This window comes from Brachyhypopomus gauderio, chromosome 7, assembly GCF_052324685.1.
Source record: "Brachyhypopomus gauderio isolate BG-103 chromosome 7, BGAUD_0.2, whole genome shotgun sequence".
NCBI classification, from domain to species: Eukaryota; Metazoa; Chordata; class Actinopteri; order Gymnotiformes; family Hypopomidae; genus Brachyhypopomus; species Brachyhypopomus gauderio.
In genome coordinates this window covers 30,640,671-30,660,320 of record NC_135217.1, presented here as the reverse complement: position 1 = coordinate 30,660,320, position 19,650 = coordinate 30,640,671, and the positions used below count along the sequence as shown (strand labels likewise).

Here is a 19,650-nt window from a genome sequence, read left to right as displayed (position 1 = left end):
AATGACTCACTGTTTGAGATTAACAGTAATAGAGGCGGGGGCAAACCTATCCACCCCACCACCCCACCCCAACTTGCTGTGTATGGCTACAACAAAACCAATCGAGTGAAAAAGTCAGGGATCTGAAAACACAGCCTTAGTTTGTTTACTTATAATCATATAACAGTTTACTCTGTGTGTGTGTGTGTGTGTGTGTGTGTGTGTGTGTGTGTTTCAAAGTGAAATTTTATAGCTGAGGTCCAACTCACTGTTTCCATCTGAAAGCAAGAGTCCCAACCCCATATATGGTCACATGGCTCACAGAGATGATGTAATCAGAGCAGAGATCCCCCTCTCCACTCCACATGCACAGAGAGAGGAGAGAGTGAGAGAGTGAGAGAGGAGAGAGGAAAGAGGGAGAGGAGAGAGGAGAGACGAGGCCCTGAGTGAAAAGTGAAGCAAGAGAGAAGTGTCAGGGAGGTGAAAGTGGACAAAACTGAAACAAGAGAAGCAACACTGGAAGAGAGTGCTATATTTCACTGGAGAGAAGCACAAAGAGAGAGAGAGAGAGCACAAGGGTAAGAGTGAGGTGATCTAGAACACAAGGGTAAGAGTGAGGTGATCTAGAACACAAGGGTAAGAGTGAGGTGATCTAGAACACAAGGGTAAGAGTGAGGTGATCTAGAACACAAGGGTAAGAGTGAGGTGATCTAGAACACAAGGGTAAGAGTGAGGTGATCTAGAACACAAGGGTAAGAGTGAGGTGATCTAGAACACAAGGGTAAGAGTGAGGTGATCTAGAACACAAGGGTAAGAGTGAGGTGATCTACTGCAGCTGTCGGGGACTGTGAGAGGCCAGACGTGATCTCCCCTCATCATGGGCAAGTCAGGTAGGACAGCAGCTGTGTGGTTGGCTTGTGCAGTAACTGATGCTTCCTGCTGAGATTCAACGCTCTGTTGCAACTGGTTTATTTTTGTACCTGCTTGGTCAATTACCGCATTTGTGTGTGTGTGTGTGTGTGTGTGTGTGTGTGTGAGTGAGGGACTTTCAATCATCACATTGTGTGTGTGTCTGGTGTGATGTAGACCGGTTCATGAATAGGCCTCAGTAGTTGCAAGTGTGATTCTAAGTGTGTTTGTTTTGGGTATTAAGAACTTCAAATATGAAAATATGAAGTCCAAAATATGAAGGCCAATCCATCCAATGTTTTTGGAGTCTAGAAAAATTAGTTTGTACTATATATTCTTTGGAAATGTTACTATATTATTTTTTCACACCCGTTGATGTTTGGTGTCTGAAGAAGGGGCCTGACTGTAAGGTTTCTAAAGGTAAATGTGCACCAGGAACTGGAATGTGGTGGTTCTTCAGAGTTTATCATGCGGCTATCGTCACTTGGTTATCAGGAACAGACGTTGTGTTTGCATAAACTATATGTGAATACTTGGGCCTTTCCAGTGACTCGCCTAGCCGGCAGCTGATTTCAGCGCGTGTGGTACAGTGACTCATTTGAAGCCGATTTCCAGTGAGCGTGTGGTACAGTGACTCATTTGAAGCCGATTTCCAGTGAGCGTGTGGTACAGTGACTCATTTGAAGCCGATTTCCAGTGAGCGTGTGGTACAGTGACTCATTTGAAGCCGATTTCCAGTGAGCGTGTGGTACAGTGACTCATTTGAAGCCGATTTCCAGTGAGCGTGTGGTACAGTGACTCATTTGAAGCCGATTTCCAGTGAGCGTGTGGTACAGTGACTCATTTGAAGCCGATTTCCAGTGAGCGTGTGGTACAGTGACTCATTTGAAGCCGATTTCCAGTGAGCGTGTGGTACAGTGACTCGGTTGTACTAGGTCCCATTTCAACCCACAGTTCTCCTGCTCAGAACAGTCAGTCTGAGCTTGTGTGTTCCATGTGCTAATATACAAACGCTTCTTTTATAGGAAGATCACCAATCCCCATTCGACGCCCTCTTATACTTATGGTCTTATTCTTATGTTCAACGCCCTTCTTATTCAGCGCAGCCTTTACTGATTACTTAGTTGCATTCCTGTCTCTCTCTTTCCCTGTCTGTTTGCCTGTCTCTCTCTCTCTCTTCATCTGTCTCTCAAGCCTCCAGGTTGTTTTGTGAAGAGGTGCTAAGCACTCACAATGACTACAGGAGGAAACACCAGGCCCCGCCGCTCAAACTCAGCAGTAAGCTGTGCAGAGAGGCGGAGAGGTGAGGCCCAGAACACACACCTCTGACCCCCCCCCCCCCCCCCCCCCCCCCCACGCTACCTCGCTACCCCCATCCCGCCCCACTGCCCACGCTACCTCCCTCTTTTCTTCTGGCTCCATGCAGCTCAATTCCAGTTTGTTCTGCGCTTCCATTTGTCTTCAGCATTCATTGATTTATTTTCAGCATGGTAATTAGTTCTAGCCCTTTGGATATTGCAGATATGCGGAGAGTCTGGCCAGCACCCGGATCCTGAAGCACAGTGCTGAGTCAAGCAGAGGAAGCTGTGGGGAGAACCTTGCCTGGGCTTCATACGACCAGCCAGGTAGGATAACACTTTGGTTCTCTGGTGAGTTCTGAAAGTCTCCCCTCCTCTCCACGCCGCTGCACAGCTGGAACTGTTTTATAGTGACAGTCTCCATGTTAGCTCTCTAAGTTATTGACTAACCAGAATGGAATGTCTGGTCAGCCCGGGGTGATTTATGAAATGTCAGACACTTATGCATTATGGGTCATATAGAGTTTGCTTTGGCCAGAAAAGCAGATCCAGTCTGGAGAGCTCTGGTTTTTCACTAGATGTACTACATGGAGGTACTGTTCAAAAACGAACAGTCGCAGTCTCCTAGTCATGAAACTAGGAGAATAACTAATTATGGTTTAAGTAAATAAATACTTAAACAAGTTTAATACAGTTTAATCAACAAACTTGAGAGTCAAAGTACACAGTTACTTTTGAAGGAGATGTTCTTTGTAATCGGAGAGTCTGGGCATTTTGGGGGTTTAATTGCTCTGGTAATGATCTAGAAACAGACTGATGCTAGCAGATCACTTCTGGGTCAACTTCCAACCAGGAAAACACAGATGGTAGACCATCATCATCATCATCATCATCACAGCATCAGCCATTCCAGTCTCCTTTAATGGATCCGTCAGTCACTAATCAGGGACAGCAGACACAGTGACAAAGCTGACTGCCACCTTCCTGTCTGAATTGATGTCAAAGTCGCTGACAGTCCTACATGTGAAATCAGATCCTGTCTATTATGTAATGCTGATATCTGGGTCTGGGTAAATGTGTGTGCACATGTGTTTATGCTCTCAGGTAAAGATGTGTCTGATCGCTGGTATAATGAGGTGAACCAGTACAACTACAACCAGCCTGGATTCTCTTCTGCCACAGGTGAGCATCTTCGTTGAATTCTGCACACACGTTGGGTGACTTGGCACGCACCACTGATCGTTGGTGTAACATCGATCACTTCACACACCACTGATCACTAGCGTAACACCTATCACATCTCCACGAATGGGGCGAGTCATCAGATCAGCATGAGATCTTCTGGAAAGTTCTTACCCCAAGCCATTTCCCCATGTGAGATGAGTGGAGATGGGTAGAGTGCTTACCATTCCCTTCCACTCTCTCTCTCTCTCTCCATATAAATATTTAGTCCTCGAACATATAAATATGCAATGGCGCTTGCGCACATGCACACGCCCGCCACACGTTAGCGATCGTGATTCGTGACCGTGTCATCTCTGCTGCAGGTCACTTTACTGCAATGGTGTGGAAAAGCACGAAGAAGTTCGGCGTGGGGAAGGCCGTGGCCTCTGATGGATCCACCTTTGTAGTGGCGCGCTACTTGCCGGCCGGCAACGTCACCAATGATGGCCATTTTCAGGCTAACGTCCTGCCCCCTAAGAGCTGACACCAGAACAGACATGGCTCGAGGGCAGAGCATCATCGGAGCTGACAGACGAGTGGGATGCAGGTCTGAGAACAGCTAACGGAAGCCCTGCATGGCCAAACTTCATCAGACACACTGACCATGATGTGCGGTATTTGGTTTGCCATAACATGTCAAATGTACTTGAATACTAAGCCTAGTCCACGTTCACAAAGATAATCCATAAGACGTATGATCCATAAATAATGTCTGCTGGAGTTTTCAATCAAACAAAACTGACCTGTGATAATGAACATCTAAGGGTGACTAATCTTTGTGATCATGGAGAATATTTTATTGTATCTTTAAGAACTTTTTAAGAACTTGAATGTTGACTCAAGCTCATGTGTGATTATAGGATTTACAGTTGAGGGACACCTGTGTGTTTCTGTAAGAAACCCCTCTATTGTCCAGAAATGTTGCTAAGCTTTGATGCCAACTAATGGTGAACTTTAAATATCTTTGTAAAGCACAACTGTGGGGAAAAATCTGTTCTGCCAGTTCTGTGTTTCCAGATGAGGTCTGGGTGGCTAACAACACTAAATGGTTTAACTTATTAGGATATCTCTTTATGAGCTTGTCAACTCTACAGTTAATATTCCTCCATAAATTCCAAATATTATAGTGTGTTCTTCATAAGCTGACCACTTTTCATATATTGCACAGTATTTTCATTGCTTTTCATTGAATTGTTTCATTTTTTTATTATATAATAAACTTCAACTGTTTTGTAATTGTTTAACGTAGTAGACGTATATTGAACTAAATATAACGCTTCCTGCTTGAGGTTTTTACAGCCTCAAACAAGAACTGCTGACACGCCGAAATGAGCTTCACGCTGAGAACAAAACCATGATGCCCTGGCCAGGTGTGCGTGGGAGGAAAATAACGTCGGAGTGGTGCTGCAGGTGGAAACGGTTGCTAATTGGATCCGACTCGTCAGTCACTGTTGTGTTCAATAATGATTAATAATGATCTCTCACTGTTGTGTGATAAGAACCTGTCTGAATTGTTCATCTTCTTTGGACAGTTTACATACTGCCACGGTCTCTTTTATTTATCTAATTATATTTGTTACAGCATTGAAAACGAAGTCATCCGGTCTCAAATCATTTCTGATGCGGTTTAAATGAAGGGTAGGGGAGAGTGGGGTGAGTTGTGCTAGTTTTTACTTAAAGTGACTTTAAAGTGAGACTATGACAGTAATGCTTCCAACTAAAATATGTACATATATTTCAGGATGTGGGGCATCCCTGGAATCAGTCACTTTGGATGTGAAATATAGTATTTACGAAATACAGCTTTTTGAAAAAAAGTGGTCTCGTGGCACAACTTGCCCCCAGTGCGGGGTAAGTTGTGCCATTGGAGAGAATACATTGGGGTAAATTGTGCCATTGATTACTGAAGTAAAATAATATATTTTGATCTCAAGAACTGGAATGCTATATAAAAGCTAGACAAATTCAATACAAAATTACTAATTTAAGGTTTATTTAAAGTTACTTTACAACATCAAAGGCTAATTTTCTACAAGCCTATTGTGCCACATGAGCACACAAAAGATAAATTTTCTTAAACAAGGCCTAACACTTCAGAACAAAGTTCAGTTCAAAATGAAACAAAAACAGTAGCAAATATTACATTTTTTTTAGCATAATTAGCATATATCTTAATTTTTCCCTTATTGATCCATTGCAGTTTACATTTACATAAGTTGAAGCTATACGCTTTAAATAAGTCCAGTTCTTTTATATCCTATTTCTTTTCCATCTATCTTTTTCTTCTCCATGTTTTACTTTAATGACATCCTGCATATGCTCATCTCCCTCGCCACCTGACCAATAGACTTCCCTTCTCCACCTCTTCACTACTCTGTCCATGTCCTCTAGAGGAGTGGAAGCCCTGCATGTCTTCCTCTTATAACTCCGTGGCATGATGGTCTATTTCTATTTTGGGTCTAAAATTAAGAATGTCACATAGTTTAAGTGATTAAATATAAGAATACAATGTACAACTACAAAAAAAACAATATGTTTAAAATATTCATAAGTGGGTCTGAGTTGTGCCACTGGCACAACTTACCCCAGGCCCTATGGCACAAATCACGCCAACCCCACCATTTGGGAAAAAATGCATCATCCAGTAGTTTTGGGCTAACATCATGCTAGCTGCATAGACTCATAGTGTAGCTTACCAAAGTACTAAAACGTGTAAAATGTTTTCATACTTCTCTATAACTGTTTGGACACAACAATCAAAAATCCTTGATCATAGTAATTTTACTTTGAAAGGCAAAAAACAGTTTTTTGAACTTAAAAGTGCTTTCCTCTCATGCAATGAGGATCTCTTCTTTGCAGGATGAGTAAAATGAATGTTTTTTCAAAAATTAGTGGTCACATAACCAATTTCTTCTCTGGTTCACTATAAACAAGGGGTGGCACAACTTCCCCCCTTGCACAAATCACCCCACTCTCCCCTACTTGGTATATAAATTGAATATATATGTGTAGGTGGCGCCTTCTCGTCACTAAAACTGTCTCGCTGCGTCTCCGATTCGGACTTTCGAATTTTAGACACAGACTTTTACAAAAAAAAACTTGTTCTATCTCTCTATAGTGAAAGTGATGTCGACGGGCACAAGGGAACATCAAGCTGAATCCTACTTCAAACGTAAACCCGCCGTGGAAGTTTTGCGCCTCAGTTCTTCTGGAGTAGTTGTGCAGTTTGTGCAGCGCCCCCTGCTGGGTGATGGCACTCATAACAGACTTTCAGGTGCTGGTTTTGACGCAGGCTGTATGACTAACGTTAGAAAGGCAGAACATTCAGTTTGTATAAAGTGTGAATAAACGCTGCTACACGTGCCAATTACAACATATTCATCAGACTGTGTGTGGGTGATCACAGATTTATTTGGTTTCCAATGGTAACTACAAAAAACAAAAAAAAGCAAAACAAACAACCCAGGAAAACCCAGCCAGCCATGGTTGTAACAGAGTTTATTGAGCATGTAAGAGGGTTTCTGTAGGTACAGTATAGCAGCATTACTGAGAGGATTGTAGGGTGTGTCGGGGTAAGCAGGTAGCAGGCAACACCTCTGCTCTCACATGGTCAGCTCCTAAACACAGACATAAAGGTCACCGCCCGCTTCCTGTCAAACTGCCATTTAAACGTGACTTATTGGGAAAAGGAGCAAAAATCAGTGTTTTCTCAGTATTTTCTCCATCAGTACAAACGTACATGCAGCCAGAAGGGTTGCCAAGCTTACCATAATAGCGTTGACGATATCGTTCTTGTTATGGCGTAGTGCACGGACAGCTTTGGCACGGGCCACGTTGGCCTGGGCCATTACCAGCTCTATGTCCCTCTGTTCCAGCCCACTCTCGTCCACCTGGCAGAGCAAAGCACCATGGGAAACGCAGGTATGCAGCAACTCAAGCAACAAACATGGTTGAGTCAGAGTGGGTGACGTCTGTTGGGATGGTCAGATGGTGTAATCCACTCACTGAAGTCAGAACTCCCAGGTAATATTCTTAAAAAAATGTTTTATCTCTATCACTATAATTGTTATTGTGAGTTTAAATTTAACCCCAGATGACTAAAGAGTTGAGATGAAGGACAGAAATGAACTCTACCTCCTCCTCCTCTTCACTCTCCTCTTTTATGGTGAGGCTGGGCATGATGTCAGGGGTCAAAGGTGAAGGGTCAAGGGGAACCTTAAATTTCTCTGCCGCAGCCTTGTGCACCTGTTGTGACAGGTCCTCAATCTGAAACAAAGAGGGCTCGTGTTTCATTAAATTAATCTCTTTGTCACGTTCACATTACTGCATTCATTGTACATTGCATACAGCACATAAGTAAGCTGTTTATTTAGCTTTTCACAGCCACCAATGGTAAGGAATGAAACTGACAATCAGAAACATAAAACATTTTCAGGACACAAATCCTCACCTTGGCCTCCCCGAAGACTATGTAGATATCAGATGCAGGACTTTTGAAGACATCCGGGCGAGTAATGACAAACAGGATGTTCTTGGACTTCCGTATGGTGATGCGCGTAACCCCGTGGATCTGTTTGAGTCCCAGCTTCGACATGGCCTTGTGGAGACAACAGGAAGGAGACGGGTTAGACGCTGGGAAGGCTGAAGCAGGTACCGACACGTCAGTCGTGTCTGTGCTCCACTCGCTGGGGACAGTCGGGGCTGACCTTCCTCGCCTTCTTCTCACTTCGGCTCTGCTTCGTTTTGCTCACGGACTCGTCGGCTGTAGCCTGTGAGATCTGAGAGAGATGAAATGAGAAATGAGGCAGCAAATCAATAAGGGCGAATTTCACACATTCAGACATCACACATCATTTGCAAAACAAAAAAACAAACCAAAAAAAAACATGATAATCAGACACAGCAGTGTTTGTTTCTGATGCTTGCATATGGATAAAAATGGAATAGAGCTTTTTACGTCTTGAATGATTACAATAGAATCATTATAATTTGCACTGTTCATAAATTATAAGTTTGGACCGATAACAATTGAATTGCTACCTTATCTGGAAGTCCAAAGATATCTTTTCTCAGTAGCTCACCTGTGTGTCTGACGGTCTTAAGATGTTGCCATCTGGATCCTCCAGCTCAGGTAGTGAACCATCACTGTCCGTTTCATTACAGGAACCAACTGTAAACCACAGAGACAGAGAGCATCCGGATAGCCTTTCAGTGAACACCGTCGCTGAAATTGATTTAGCGTGCCAGACAGGACAGACAGCATGCAGTATTCTGGAGGATGAAACATACTGTTGTTTTTCAAGAGATCCAGTTCCTCCGAGTCCTTTCTTCTGTAGCTGACTGAGCCTCTGTCCTGCTGATCAGTCAGCTTTGAAGCTGGCTTTGGCCTTGTTTGCACAGGGGGATTTAGTGTGGAACTGACGCATGGTAAGATCTCTTTTTCCTTGGGCATATTAAAATGAGTTTTTCTGTGAGCAGGGCTTGCATCTCTGCGCCCTATACATCCAGTGGGAGGGGCTTGGGGACTTTCAAGAGATTCTGTTTGTTGTCCCTTGCATACTGAACACAAAAAAGGAGCAAAATATTGTGCATATTTTCAGTAACAACGGACATATGAAAGTCAAATCAAATGAAATCTTAGCAAAAATGCAGTCAACATGAATCAATCAAATCCCAGATGATTACCAAACAGTGGTTATGCCATGAAGGTTATTATGACGGTACTTATATGTGTTTGGTGACACAGAAGCACATCTCACCTTCTACATCTCCATGTCTGCATGACCTTACGCCTGACTGCTCGTTCACATCTTGATGCGAGTCCTGTATAGGCAGGGGAGCTACTAAATCATCTTCTGACTCCAGGGTAGGCAGTTCCAAGCTGGGGACTTGAAGGGGGCTCTCTGACAGACATGGGCTGCTCTGGTCACTTAAGACATCACTTGTAGTTGACTCGGTATGAGGGAGAAAACTATGCATTTGGGAGTTGTCCAGTAAAGGCTGGGACTCCTGTATAGGTGTAGGAAGGTCTTCCTCCAGCACATCAGTAGATGAGGGTTGAGGAGAAGCCCTTCTCAGTTCTGCAATAAGTTCTGTTCCAAAGGTTGACACACCACTTATATGATTCTCATTGATATCTCGTGTGCTTTGGTGAAGTTCCAGGTCTTCTAAGGTGTTATGGACCAGTGCTTCTCCATCTCCACTGGCAAGGTCTCTAGATTCAGTCAAGCACTCTGACTCTGTGAAATGATGCCTGTTCTCCAGAAAATGGGAATTTTCGGTGGGAGGAATTGATTCGTTTGGCGATTCATCATGTTCACTGTTATCTGTTCCATCACTATTTGTGTCCACTTGCTGTTGAGGCTCATTGGGTTTGTTACTAAGTTGAGGTTCTGGTTCGCTTTCTTGATTTGGGATCTCTGTTTTTTCCTCCAAGGTAGGCACTGCTTTGTTCAGGTCAAAGGTCACAGGTACCATTGATTTCAGCCCATGATCTGAATCAAGACTTTCTCTAGCATCCTTTGGTTGAGTGTCATTCAGGTCTGTTTTTGTCATTTCACATGTACCCGGTTGCTGTGAAACATCCGCATCATTTTGCTTGGTCTCTTGAAGTGGTGTAATCTCAGTATCACTGACATTTACCTCTTCTTGTTGGCTTTCTCTTTTTTCTGTCTCTGAGATACTTGATTTCTGCCAAATGTCTGTGTTCTTTTCATTCCTTTCCGAAATAACATTTTCTTTAGTGTTTGCCTCCTCATCTGGACATGTTTTCTCAGTCTCCTCATCCTTCTTTTCCCTTAGTGATAGACATTCAACTCTCTCCCCCTCCTGGTTCTCAAAGGCATTTTCAGTCTTTGGTTCAGCAAGTTGCCTGTCAATCACTTGACTACCAAAATTATCTTGATGTTCCTCTTTTGTAATGTTAGACTGTACTTGTGAGTCTACATCTGTGCTCTCCGTTGTAATCCCTTTGTTGGAGCATGATGCTGTTTCTTTGTGTGTCAGAGAGTGGTCACATGAGGAAATATTAACCCTCAGCTCACTTGATTTCTTCCTAGGGTTGAAAGTGCCAAAAGAACCTTCTAATCTGAATATGTACCTATTGTCTATAACCGTGGATTGAGATTTGACTGGGCAGATTTGTTTAGGGGTCTGACGACTTTGGTCTGAGGAAGTATGAACTTTGCTACTTGATTTGTCTGATATGTCTGTTGTTGTGGTGGGCTCATACACATCATTTTGTTCATAGGAACTTGTTGAGGTCTGTCCCTCATCAAGATCTTTTGCTGATTCCAGAACTTGCAATAGGCGTTGAAGAGGAATGTCAGAATGATCATCTTGGCCTATATTTGATATGGATACTCCTGGAATGTTAAAATCTGTGTTAGGTGCCTCATCATTCTCATCTTTCCCATCATCTGAGAGGATATTTAATGACAGACATGTGGACTGGGGAATAATGGGTGAACAGCTTTTTTCAGGATTATTCCATGTGGTTACCAGAATCTTTTCAGAATGACATTGTATAAGTGGATTACTGTCTGGATTTTGAAGATTATTAGCATCATCCTCCCCACCTCCTGCTTCTGACAGATCCTCAATAGATCTCCAAGTGGACAGATTTGATTCCAACATGCCAGCCTCAATATCTGCCATCTTTTCTTGTAAGTCACAGTAGCTGTTATTGTCCTCGAGGTCAACCGTGATGTCATCTCCAGTAGCAATGTTAGGGCTCACAGACAGGTCTTTGTTTTGCAGTGGTTCATCTGTCTCGCAGTCACAACACTCTCCCAGTGACAAAGGCTCTGGTGGGGCCTGGCCCCCTGATGAAACGTTCTTTTCTGTCAGGCTGTTTTCAGAGTTCTCTTTCTTTGGTGAGATGGCTAGCATGCTGTAAGTAGAGGAGGACATGTTTAGAGAAGCGAGGGTGACATCATCAGTGCCAGGCTGGTTTTCTGTCAGATTGTCCTGGTCCAGAGAGTGCTCAGACGGGGAGACATCAGCTGGTGTCAAGTTATCTGGCAAATCAGAAAGCTCAGGATAGGCACAAACTGGTATGTTTGTGGGGCTACAGTCATCTTTAGGGTGAGATAACAGAGGGACTCCTTTGTTGAGATCATTGGTTTCTGTCTCATCCAGCCGGAGTGAGGTACTGAGGAACTCGGAGTTGTTTCCATTCTTCTGGTCCAGAGTATTGAACTTGGATACCATACATGCTGCCGTGTCTCCAAGAATGCAAACGGCTAGCTTTTTACACGTCTCTGACACTTCATTTACATCCACTGAGCTTGACTGACTTTCTGACTCCTGAGGGACTGTCTGAACCACCAGTTGAGACTTCGCTTTGCCCACATCACGTGTTCCTTCTGTGCTCCCAAGTCCTACACTCTGTGTAATTTCCTCTCCTTGTTTCCTGATCTCTGTTGTTGAAGATGGTGTCTCTGCACGCTCCACCTCTGGTGTTTTTCCTACTGCTATATTTTCAGCAGTCTGCACTGCACAGACGGGTGTCTGCACATGACCTGCTGCGTTGGGAGGCTCTGATGATCCAGACGACCTAGTGTCCATGTCACTCTCACTTGATGATTCTGTTCTAGCATTGCTAACTGACTGCACATGGTCATCCTGCCTGGGAAACTGCTGAGCAAGATCAGCATCCCTCTCTGTGCTGTAGGGGTGGTCGCCTTCATCACCATTACAGGAAGTGGAATCACTCGATTCCTGTGTGTCATCCTGATAAGCGAATGACTCATCTATTCCATCATTTATTGAGTTCTCGGAAAGTGAATTTAGGTAAGAGGCAGAGGTGTCTTCCTCATTTGGGTCTTCCACAACCCTTGATCCAATCTTCATGGCTTCAGCTTGCTCTTCTAAATCATTTACGTCATCGTCCTCATCTTCGTCGTCATACTCATCCACATCTCCTTCCTCTTCTCCAGCAGCGTATGCGTCTGTCTCGTTCTCAGGCTCCTCGTCTGTAGGGAACAGTGTTATTTCCATGGAGTCTGCCTGGAAAATCAAGCTAGCATGAACAGGCAGCATGGATGCAGGAATCATTGCTTCTCCCCCAGGACTGTCCTCTCTGGAGCACCCATGGAAGAAAAGAGAAGAAGATCCAATCTCACTGTACAAGCTGTTATTATCAGTGTCTGAAATCTCTGAGGAACATGTAGCGGGGGTCAGACTGCCTGTGTCCAGGTTGGCAGGAGCTGTCGCCAGCCGGTGACCGAAGGGAAACGAAGATAGAGGCTCTGGGGGAAAGTCATCTTCTGGGCTTAGAGGTGCGTCCAGTCTGGTGAAATGCTCTGAAACGCAAGCATCAAGATCCAGTTCTAGGTCTTGATCTGGATCGTCAAATGGCTGGGTTATGTCGGTAGCCCTCTGGATTTCCGCCTGCACTAAGGAGGCCTCAGACCCCCCGGCCCCATCTTGTGAATCCGTGCTCCTGCCACTGCTGCTCCGATGTGGGGAGATGTCCTCCGTCACCCAGTGAGGCCTGCACGTCCTCCTGCTCGTTGTCTCCTCCTCGTACTCCGCGTCCTCCACCAACTCTGGCATGGCAGGTTTACACGCGCAGTGTTCCCTTTCTGCACCCGCTCGCTCTTCCCCCATCTCGTCTCCGATCTCCGACAGAGACCCCACGTAGCAAGCGGGGGCCTCCTGCAACTCGGCCTCTGCGATCAGGTTTGGGGAGCAGGAGTGAGAAGTGCTGGAGGTCCAACTCCCACCCTCTGCGGTTATGTAAGACCCAGAAGGAGACGTGGGTGGGGAGCACAGATCGGACTCGTCGGCTGGGGACCCGGGGCCTGTACTCGGGCTGTTTGGTTGCCATTGCTGTTTAAGGTGTGAACAGTACACCATCTTGATGGGCGTGGAAGGTGCCGTGTAATAGCGGTCAGGATCCAGTCCAGGAAGGACTCCGACACGCTGAGGGTCAACTGGGAAAGAGGGTTCGGAAAAGGACAGGGAAGGCACTTCAGCCTGAGACAGAGACAGAGTGTCTCCCTCATTGTCTGGGAAAAAGGTGCTGCTTTCTGTCAGTCCTGGGACTTCAGCTTTGGCCTCTAGAGTTGTGCATTCAAGCTCACCTAAGCCTGCCTCTGGCTCAGGGGTCAAAGGCTTGGCCTGGTCAGATTTGGGACTCTCTTGACCAGTATCAAGTTTAAGCTTCTCCTCACCCCAGGTCTGTGCCTCTGCTGGGGGTAAGGGCACGGAAGGCCCGGTGGGCTGGGGTTCTGAACTAGATGTCCCCCCACTGCTCTTTTTGTCAAGCAGCCCCCCAATCTGAGTCTCCATGTTTTTCAGCAACGCTTCTTGACCCATAACTACTCGTGCGTCCATGGACTCTGGTTCTTGGTAGTCACTCTCCACCTCAGCCCCTGTTAAGACTTTAATCCTCTCCATTTTCACTGGCCCCCTTCTGCAGGCGCCTCTCCCAAAGCGACCTGTCAAGCGGCCCACCGACCGCCCTTCTGATTCAAAGCTGGCGCCCTCTGGTGGAGGTCGGGTGGAGGGGTTTGGCTTGGCCATAACCAAACGGGGGCCAAATGGGGAGGGACACTGTGGGGTTATCTTGGGTGGGGTAGTAGGAGAAGGCCTGGAGGCACTGTCACTTGGAGTGGAGTCTGTGGAACTGGAGGTTTGTCTGGATATATCTGAAAAAGAGGCCAATAAAAACACATTTAATGTACAACAAATACCACAATGTTATTTGTTTTTATTTGCTTAGGTTTACAACTGTAATGCCCAACAACTAAAATGTTGAAAATGTTGAAAAAGTATTAACCGCATTTGACTTCGTGAATCAATACATAAAGTTTTGCTCTTTACAGTATTGCCATAAACATAACCATTTCATCACTTCATGAGGGCATACACACATATTAATGCAAACAAAATGTTGCATAAAATATTCAGTATAATAACTAAAAGGTCAGCCAGACCGAAACAACTGTGCTAGGATGGTTTGCTTGAAATCTCAATATATGAAAAAATCAATATGAGTTTCCTATTCTGTACTGAGCAGTGTATTCTCATTTTACAGATTCTTCTGTGTCTGATGAAGTCACTGTGTGTTAAAATGCTCAACGGATGTCTATTAGTGTTTAGCATACTTTTTAAATCAGGACTGCACTAAATGCATAACCAAAATTGTATTACCTGTGCCTATTAAGAAGATAAATATCTTTAAAATGTATTTTAAAAATCACGTGTTGCCAGTTCAGAGCTGGCAGAGTGATAGTATCAGTGCTCTCCTCCACCACTGCTACTCCAGACTGTTTAGAGACAGCATTCCCAAAAACACTCTAATACTCTCTCTTCTCTTGTAATACTCTCTCTTCTCTTGGACTACCACTGCAGTAGAAAGCAAACCGTATTATATAACCCTCTCTGTAATGGACACAAAGATTCTTACACTAATAAGCTTTTAAGGAAGCCCATGAGAGTGGCTTAAGTCTGTGTTAAGACTGCGTTAAGAAAAATAATGGATCATCCCTTAAAACGGCCAGTGCTGGAGGCAAGGCGTCTTTAGAGGGTCTGTTTCCAGGAGGATCGTTCTGTGAAGGTGGGAGGAGCATCTGGGTTTGACAGTGGGACGTGGAGATCTGAATGTCTGTTAGGTGATTGCATTAGGGAGCTGAGACCTTTTTCTGCCTACATGGCAAATTGACAGCAATGACTTTATATGGGGAGGAAATTACACAGCATGATCAGCAGCAGTTGAACGCATGCAGAAAGCACTCACACACACACACACACACACACACACACACACACACGCACACGTGCGTACCTGCGAAGTATGGGTGCATCTGTGTTTATTTTTACAAATGATGTTGTCACATAGAGCTTGCAAGGGTATTTGCATGGGTGTATGCACTGCTGACACACATTATAGAGCATAAGAGCTCCCATCAGCTCCTCACTGCAGACTTCATAATCAGGAAGACAGGAGGAGGTACGCCATAGGAGGACTCTCTCTCTCTCTCTCTCTCTCTCTCTCTCTCTCCCTCCATCTCTGCCTACTAGCTATTTCTTCACACTTCGTTTCAATAGGCTCCAGTCCTTCATTTTAAGGATGGCTAGGGTGCATGTTCTTGGTGTTGACCTCTTCATAGAGAAACACATTTTACTCACATTAGGTATTTGTCATTTTGATCACTCATATTTAATACTGCTTTGACTGGTTGGCTCTGCCTACGTGCTCTACAAATGTGTGAGTGCGTGTTTTCAGAGCCTCAAAAATGCCCACAATGCAAAGTATCACACATCATACATTATTGTGCTCGCTTTGGTGTTGACAAAAGTGTGTACGGACTGGTAGATGGCCGCTGCAGGGAGAACCCTGATGTTAGGGAGCGTCTCAAAAGAGGGGGCTCTGCACGGCCATGGCTCTTCTCCCCCTACGCTTCAGCATTGCTCACTCTTGGGAAATAAATGTCCAGTCATCACAGTGGCTAATTATTGTAATGCTACATTTGTATGCGACAGTAAAGCATCTTTGCTGGAAGACGAAATGTCTCCTGTTATGTTACTGCGCTTGTCTATTATGGTGGACCTCTAGCATAGTTTAGATTTTATACCCACAGCATTTTTTGTACTTGAAACATGTGCATGGGTTCTTTTCTGTCCACATCCAGGTCTGGGTTTGTTTTGTGTCATTTATCCTCCACATGCAGCTTCTAATACTGATTTATATGTATTGTGTAATATTGTTTATTTTTTTCTCTTTCATGTTTCTCTTAAACTGATCTCTCCCTCTCTCCCTTCAAATGTCCTGCAAAGGTCTTTATTGGCTCAAGCCATGTAAGAATCAGACCAGCCAATCTCTGTGGGTGTGTGCATGTGTGTGAGAAAGTTCCTACACTCTGTTGAGTGTGTGTGTGTGTGTGTGTGTGTGTGTGTGTGTGTGTGAAAGCTCCTACACTCTGGTTTGTGTGTTTGTGTGTGTATGTGAGAAAGTTCCTACACTCTGTTGTGTGTGTCTGTGTGTGTGTGTGTTTGCTGCTGCGGGTGGGCCACAGTGCTTAGTCATGATCCAAAATGATGACATCATCATGTCGCACCCTGCACACACAAGTCTTGGTGGGCTGAAATCCAAAATACAACAGCAGTGTCCTCGCCTGTGTGTGTGTGTGTGTGTGTGTGTGTGTGTGTCTGATGGAGAACATAAAAGAAAGGGCCTCTTGTTGTGGAACCACACTGATTATACAAGACATTGTATAATCTAAGAGGTGAATGCAGAAATGTGCATGTTTGTGTGTGTGTTGTAGAGAGAGAGAGAGAGAGAGAGAGAGAGAGGCAGTTCTTAGGCAGTTTGAGTAACCTCACTCCAGGTTACGCCTGCTTAAAGCTTGCACTATAATTAGCAAAAAGATGTAGCAGTGCTTGTGTCTTTCTGTGTGTGTGTATGTGTGTGATTATGTATGCTTGGCACCCGTGTGTGTGTGTGTGTGGGTGAATTTGTATGCTCATGCAAGCGTGTGTTTATATGTGTGTGTGTGTGAGTGTGTATGGGCATGTGTGGGTATGGGTCAGAGCGTGTGTGTGTGTGTGTGTGTGTATGGGTGTGTGAGGGTACGGGTCAGTGTACATGTGTGTGTGTGTGTGTGTGTGTGTATGGGTGTGTGAGGGTACGGGTCAGTGTACATGTGTGTGTGTGTGTGTGTGTGAGTGTGTATGGGCATGTGTGGGTATGGGTCAGAGCGTGTGTGTGTGTGTGTGTATGGGTGTGTGAGGGTACGGGTCAGTGTACATGTGTGTGTGTGTGTGTGTGTGTGTGTGTGTGTGTGTGTGTGTGTGACCTCTTTTCTGAACGCCCTTCCTTCCCAAACCCATGCAGTTTGCTAAACACAGCCAGAACAGATGGTGCCAGGCCCATAAATACCATTCGTGTCTCAGTCCACAGGCAGCAACAAAAATTATTAAACCTTGAGTCAGAGCAGAAGACCATGATTCAGCTCTTTTCCCAGAAGCCCCTGCACCTGGCCCCCAGGCCTGCTGCGGTCCTCCACCCCTAGGGCTCTCGCACACGTCAGGTTGCATACGATGTGCTGATGCTAAGGGACGCTGTCTGATGTGCTCGAGCTGCGTCTTCTGGGGCAGGCAGCCCTGCTACATTCGTGTACTGTGTTGTGTGATACACCCCGAGGCCTTTTGACCTCTACTGAAATGGGAATGAAATCAATCCTGCACGCAAGTCGTCAGGGCCGGAGTGGGACACTTTTTCAGCCCGGGAGTTTCATGTCCAAATCCGGCCCAAAATTATTTTTCCCTCCCAATCGGCCCAAACTAGAGACTGACATGAGCCGGCCCATCGGGAATCCTCCCGAATCTCCCGATTAGCCACTCCGGCTCTGCAAGTCGTAGTTGCTAAGTTACAGTGTTGCTGATACCTCAGTAACAGATTCAATATAAATAATTTAATAATAAATTTTTCTTTTGAGATCATTAATTTATGTATGTATGTATGTATGTATGTGTTTATTTATTTATATATCTATTCTTATTGATGCTGCTTATTGACTGGTGTTTTGCTCTGGTAAGTGTTTGCTGAAGCCGAGCACCGAGTGGACTCCGGTGGTCAGGTCAGGAGGCGTCTCAACTTGTAAAACCCCTGCAATTTTAACACGGTCCCTAAACAGGTGTATAGTTACAGATACCATTATGAATCAGATTTACATTTCCACATGAGCAAGGGGATAAGAACCATTTATTCATTTTGCAAATGGTTGATTAGTCTTATCAATAGAACTCTTTAAAGCTGATGAAGCTTTTAGGTATATTACCTTCTATGGCCAAATAAGCATTTACTCAGCATATTAGAGTATGAAATTTTGATCCCTTCACACATCGGGGTTCCCTGCTGTGATTTAGCCTTAGCACTTCCACTGCCATCCACCATCTCGTCTTATGTGGTTACTTCAGCGAGCTAAAGATAGTTCCAGAGATGAGAGGTCTCACTTCACACGCACACACACACACACACACACACACACACACACACACACACGCATGCGCGCTGGGTATCAGCGAGAGGGTGGTGATTGAAATCATGATCACGAAGACCTCCATCACTGCCACCACCACGACGGAAGACTCCGGCGTGACGCGAGGGGCATAACACAGGCCTCCACGTCCTGCTGCACCTCCGTCAGTGGAGGTATCCCGACACAAACATGACCTCTACGCTACCGAACCACAGTGCTCTTCATACAACACAATCTGTCCCTTTGAATACAAACATAAATATTGTCAAAAATATCAAATGCACGGAGCGAGAACTCTGCTCTGTCAAGGTGACAGCAGTGAGTTCTGCTTACAGTGCTTTTGTAGACACAAACGCACACACACACACACACACACACACACACACACACACACACACATAGATTAGCCTCATGAACCTTACAGCCATGGCTCCACAATCTATACATCCCGAATTCCTCCTATACTGGAAGCATCTTTTTCCTGCATCAAATAAGTGTGATTTTCAAGCAGGCAGTTGTGCCGGCCACCCATCCCTGGGCTAGGGTAGTGATGGTGGGTCCTGACAGCGATGCTGTGTCATGCTTCCGTGAAGGGTGCGGAGGCACTACTGCTGCTCTTTTGGGACGATGCTGATGATGTTGCAGGGTGCGGCCAGACCTCTCCCTGCTCTCTCTCTCTCTCTCTGCTTCTCTACGCTCATCTGTTCAGCCACGTATTCCTCATCCACAAATCCCTTCGCTCCTTTCTGCCAAGCCTCCTCTCATCTCTCTCTCTCTCTCTCTCTCTCTCTCCCCCTCCTCTCTCTCTTTCTCTCCCTCCCCCTTCCCCCTTTCACGTTGTCCTGGACATGAGCGACGACAGCCTGTCTCACCTGCTCCAGGGATGATGTCGGCGTCCGTGGCCGGGCTGGGAGCCTCCTGCGTGGGGCTGCTCCGTTCTGCCTCCTCCCCCGGCATGGTTCCTCCTGCCTCTCCCGTCTGACGCACTGGCTGATGGAGCAGGGCGCCGAGCTCTTCCCCTGAGCCTGCGGGTGATGCAGCGTGGGGCGCGCACACGTCTGTGTGTGAGCGCGCTGCGTAGCGTGTGTGAGGAGTGCAGTGCAGCGTTGTGCTGGGCTACGGCCGTGTGGGATCTGAGAGAGAGCTGCAGTATTCACTCCGATTGCATGAACACTCAGCCCATCCTCCCTCTCTCTCTCTCTCTCTCTCTCTCTCTCTCTCACTCGCTCTCTCTCTCCCTTATCCTCCTG

The 19,650-nt window shown here is 45.5% G+C and overlaps 2 protein-coding genes across 2 annotated transcripts; one reads left to right on the top strand and one right to left on the bottom strand.

The window, feature by feature from the left end:
* The first annotated feature begins 305 nt into the window (after window positions 1–305).
* glipr2l (GLI pathogenesis-related 2, like) lies at window positions 306–4,980 on the top strand. The gene is made up of 5 exons (XM_077013147.1): window positions 306–869; window positions 2,083–2,191; window positions 2,410–2,513; window positions 3,291–3,368; window positions 3,734–4,980. Exons 1-5 carry the CDS (start codon window positions 857–859, stop codon window positions 3,892–3,894), a joined length of 465 nt encoding a protein of 154 aa, XP_076869262.1. The 5' UTR covers window positions 306–856; the 3' UTR covers window positions 3,895–4,980.
* A 1,911-nt stretch (window positions 4,981–6,891) lies between these two features.
* nacad (NAC alpha domain containing) lies at window positions 6,892–19,650 on the bottom strand. Its single transcript, XM_077013146.1, has 9 exons — window positions 19,273–19,650; window positions 9,170–14,065; window positions 8,700–8,969; window positions 8,492–8,580; window positions 8,117–8,188; window positions 7,861–8,007; window positions 7,545–7,676; window positions 7,178–7,300; window positions 6,892–7,027 (listed from the first exon to the last, which is right to left on the bottom strand). Exons 1-9 carry the CDS (start codon window positions 19,355–19,357, stop codon window positions 7,013–7,015), a joined length of 5,829 nt encoding a protein of 1,942 aa, XP_076869261.1. The 5' UTR covers window positions 19,358–19,650; the 3' UTR covers window positions 6,892–7,012.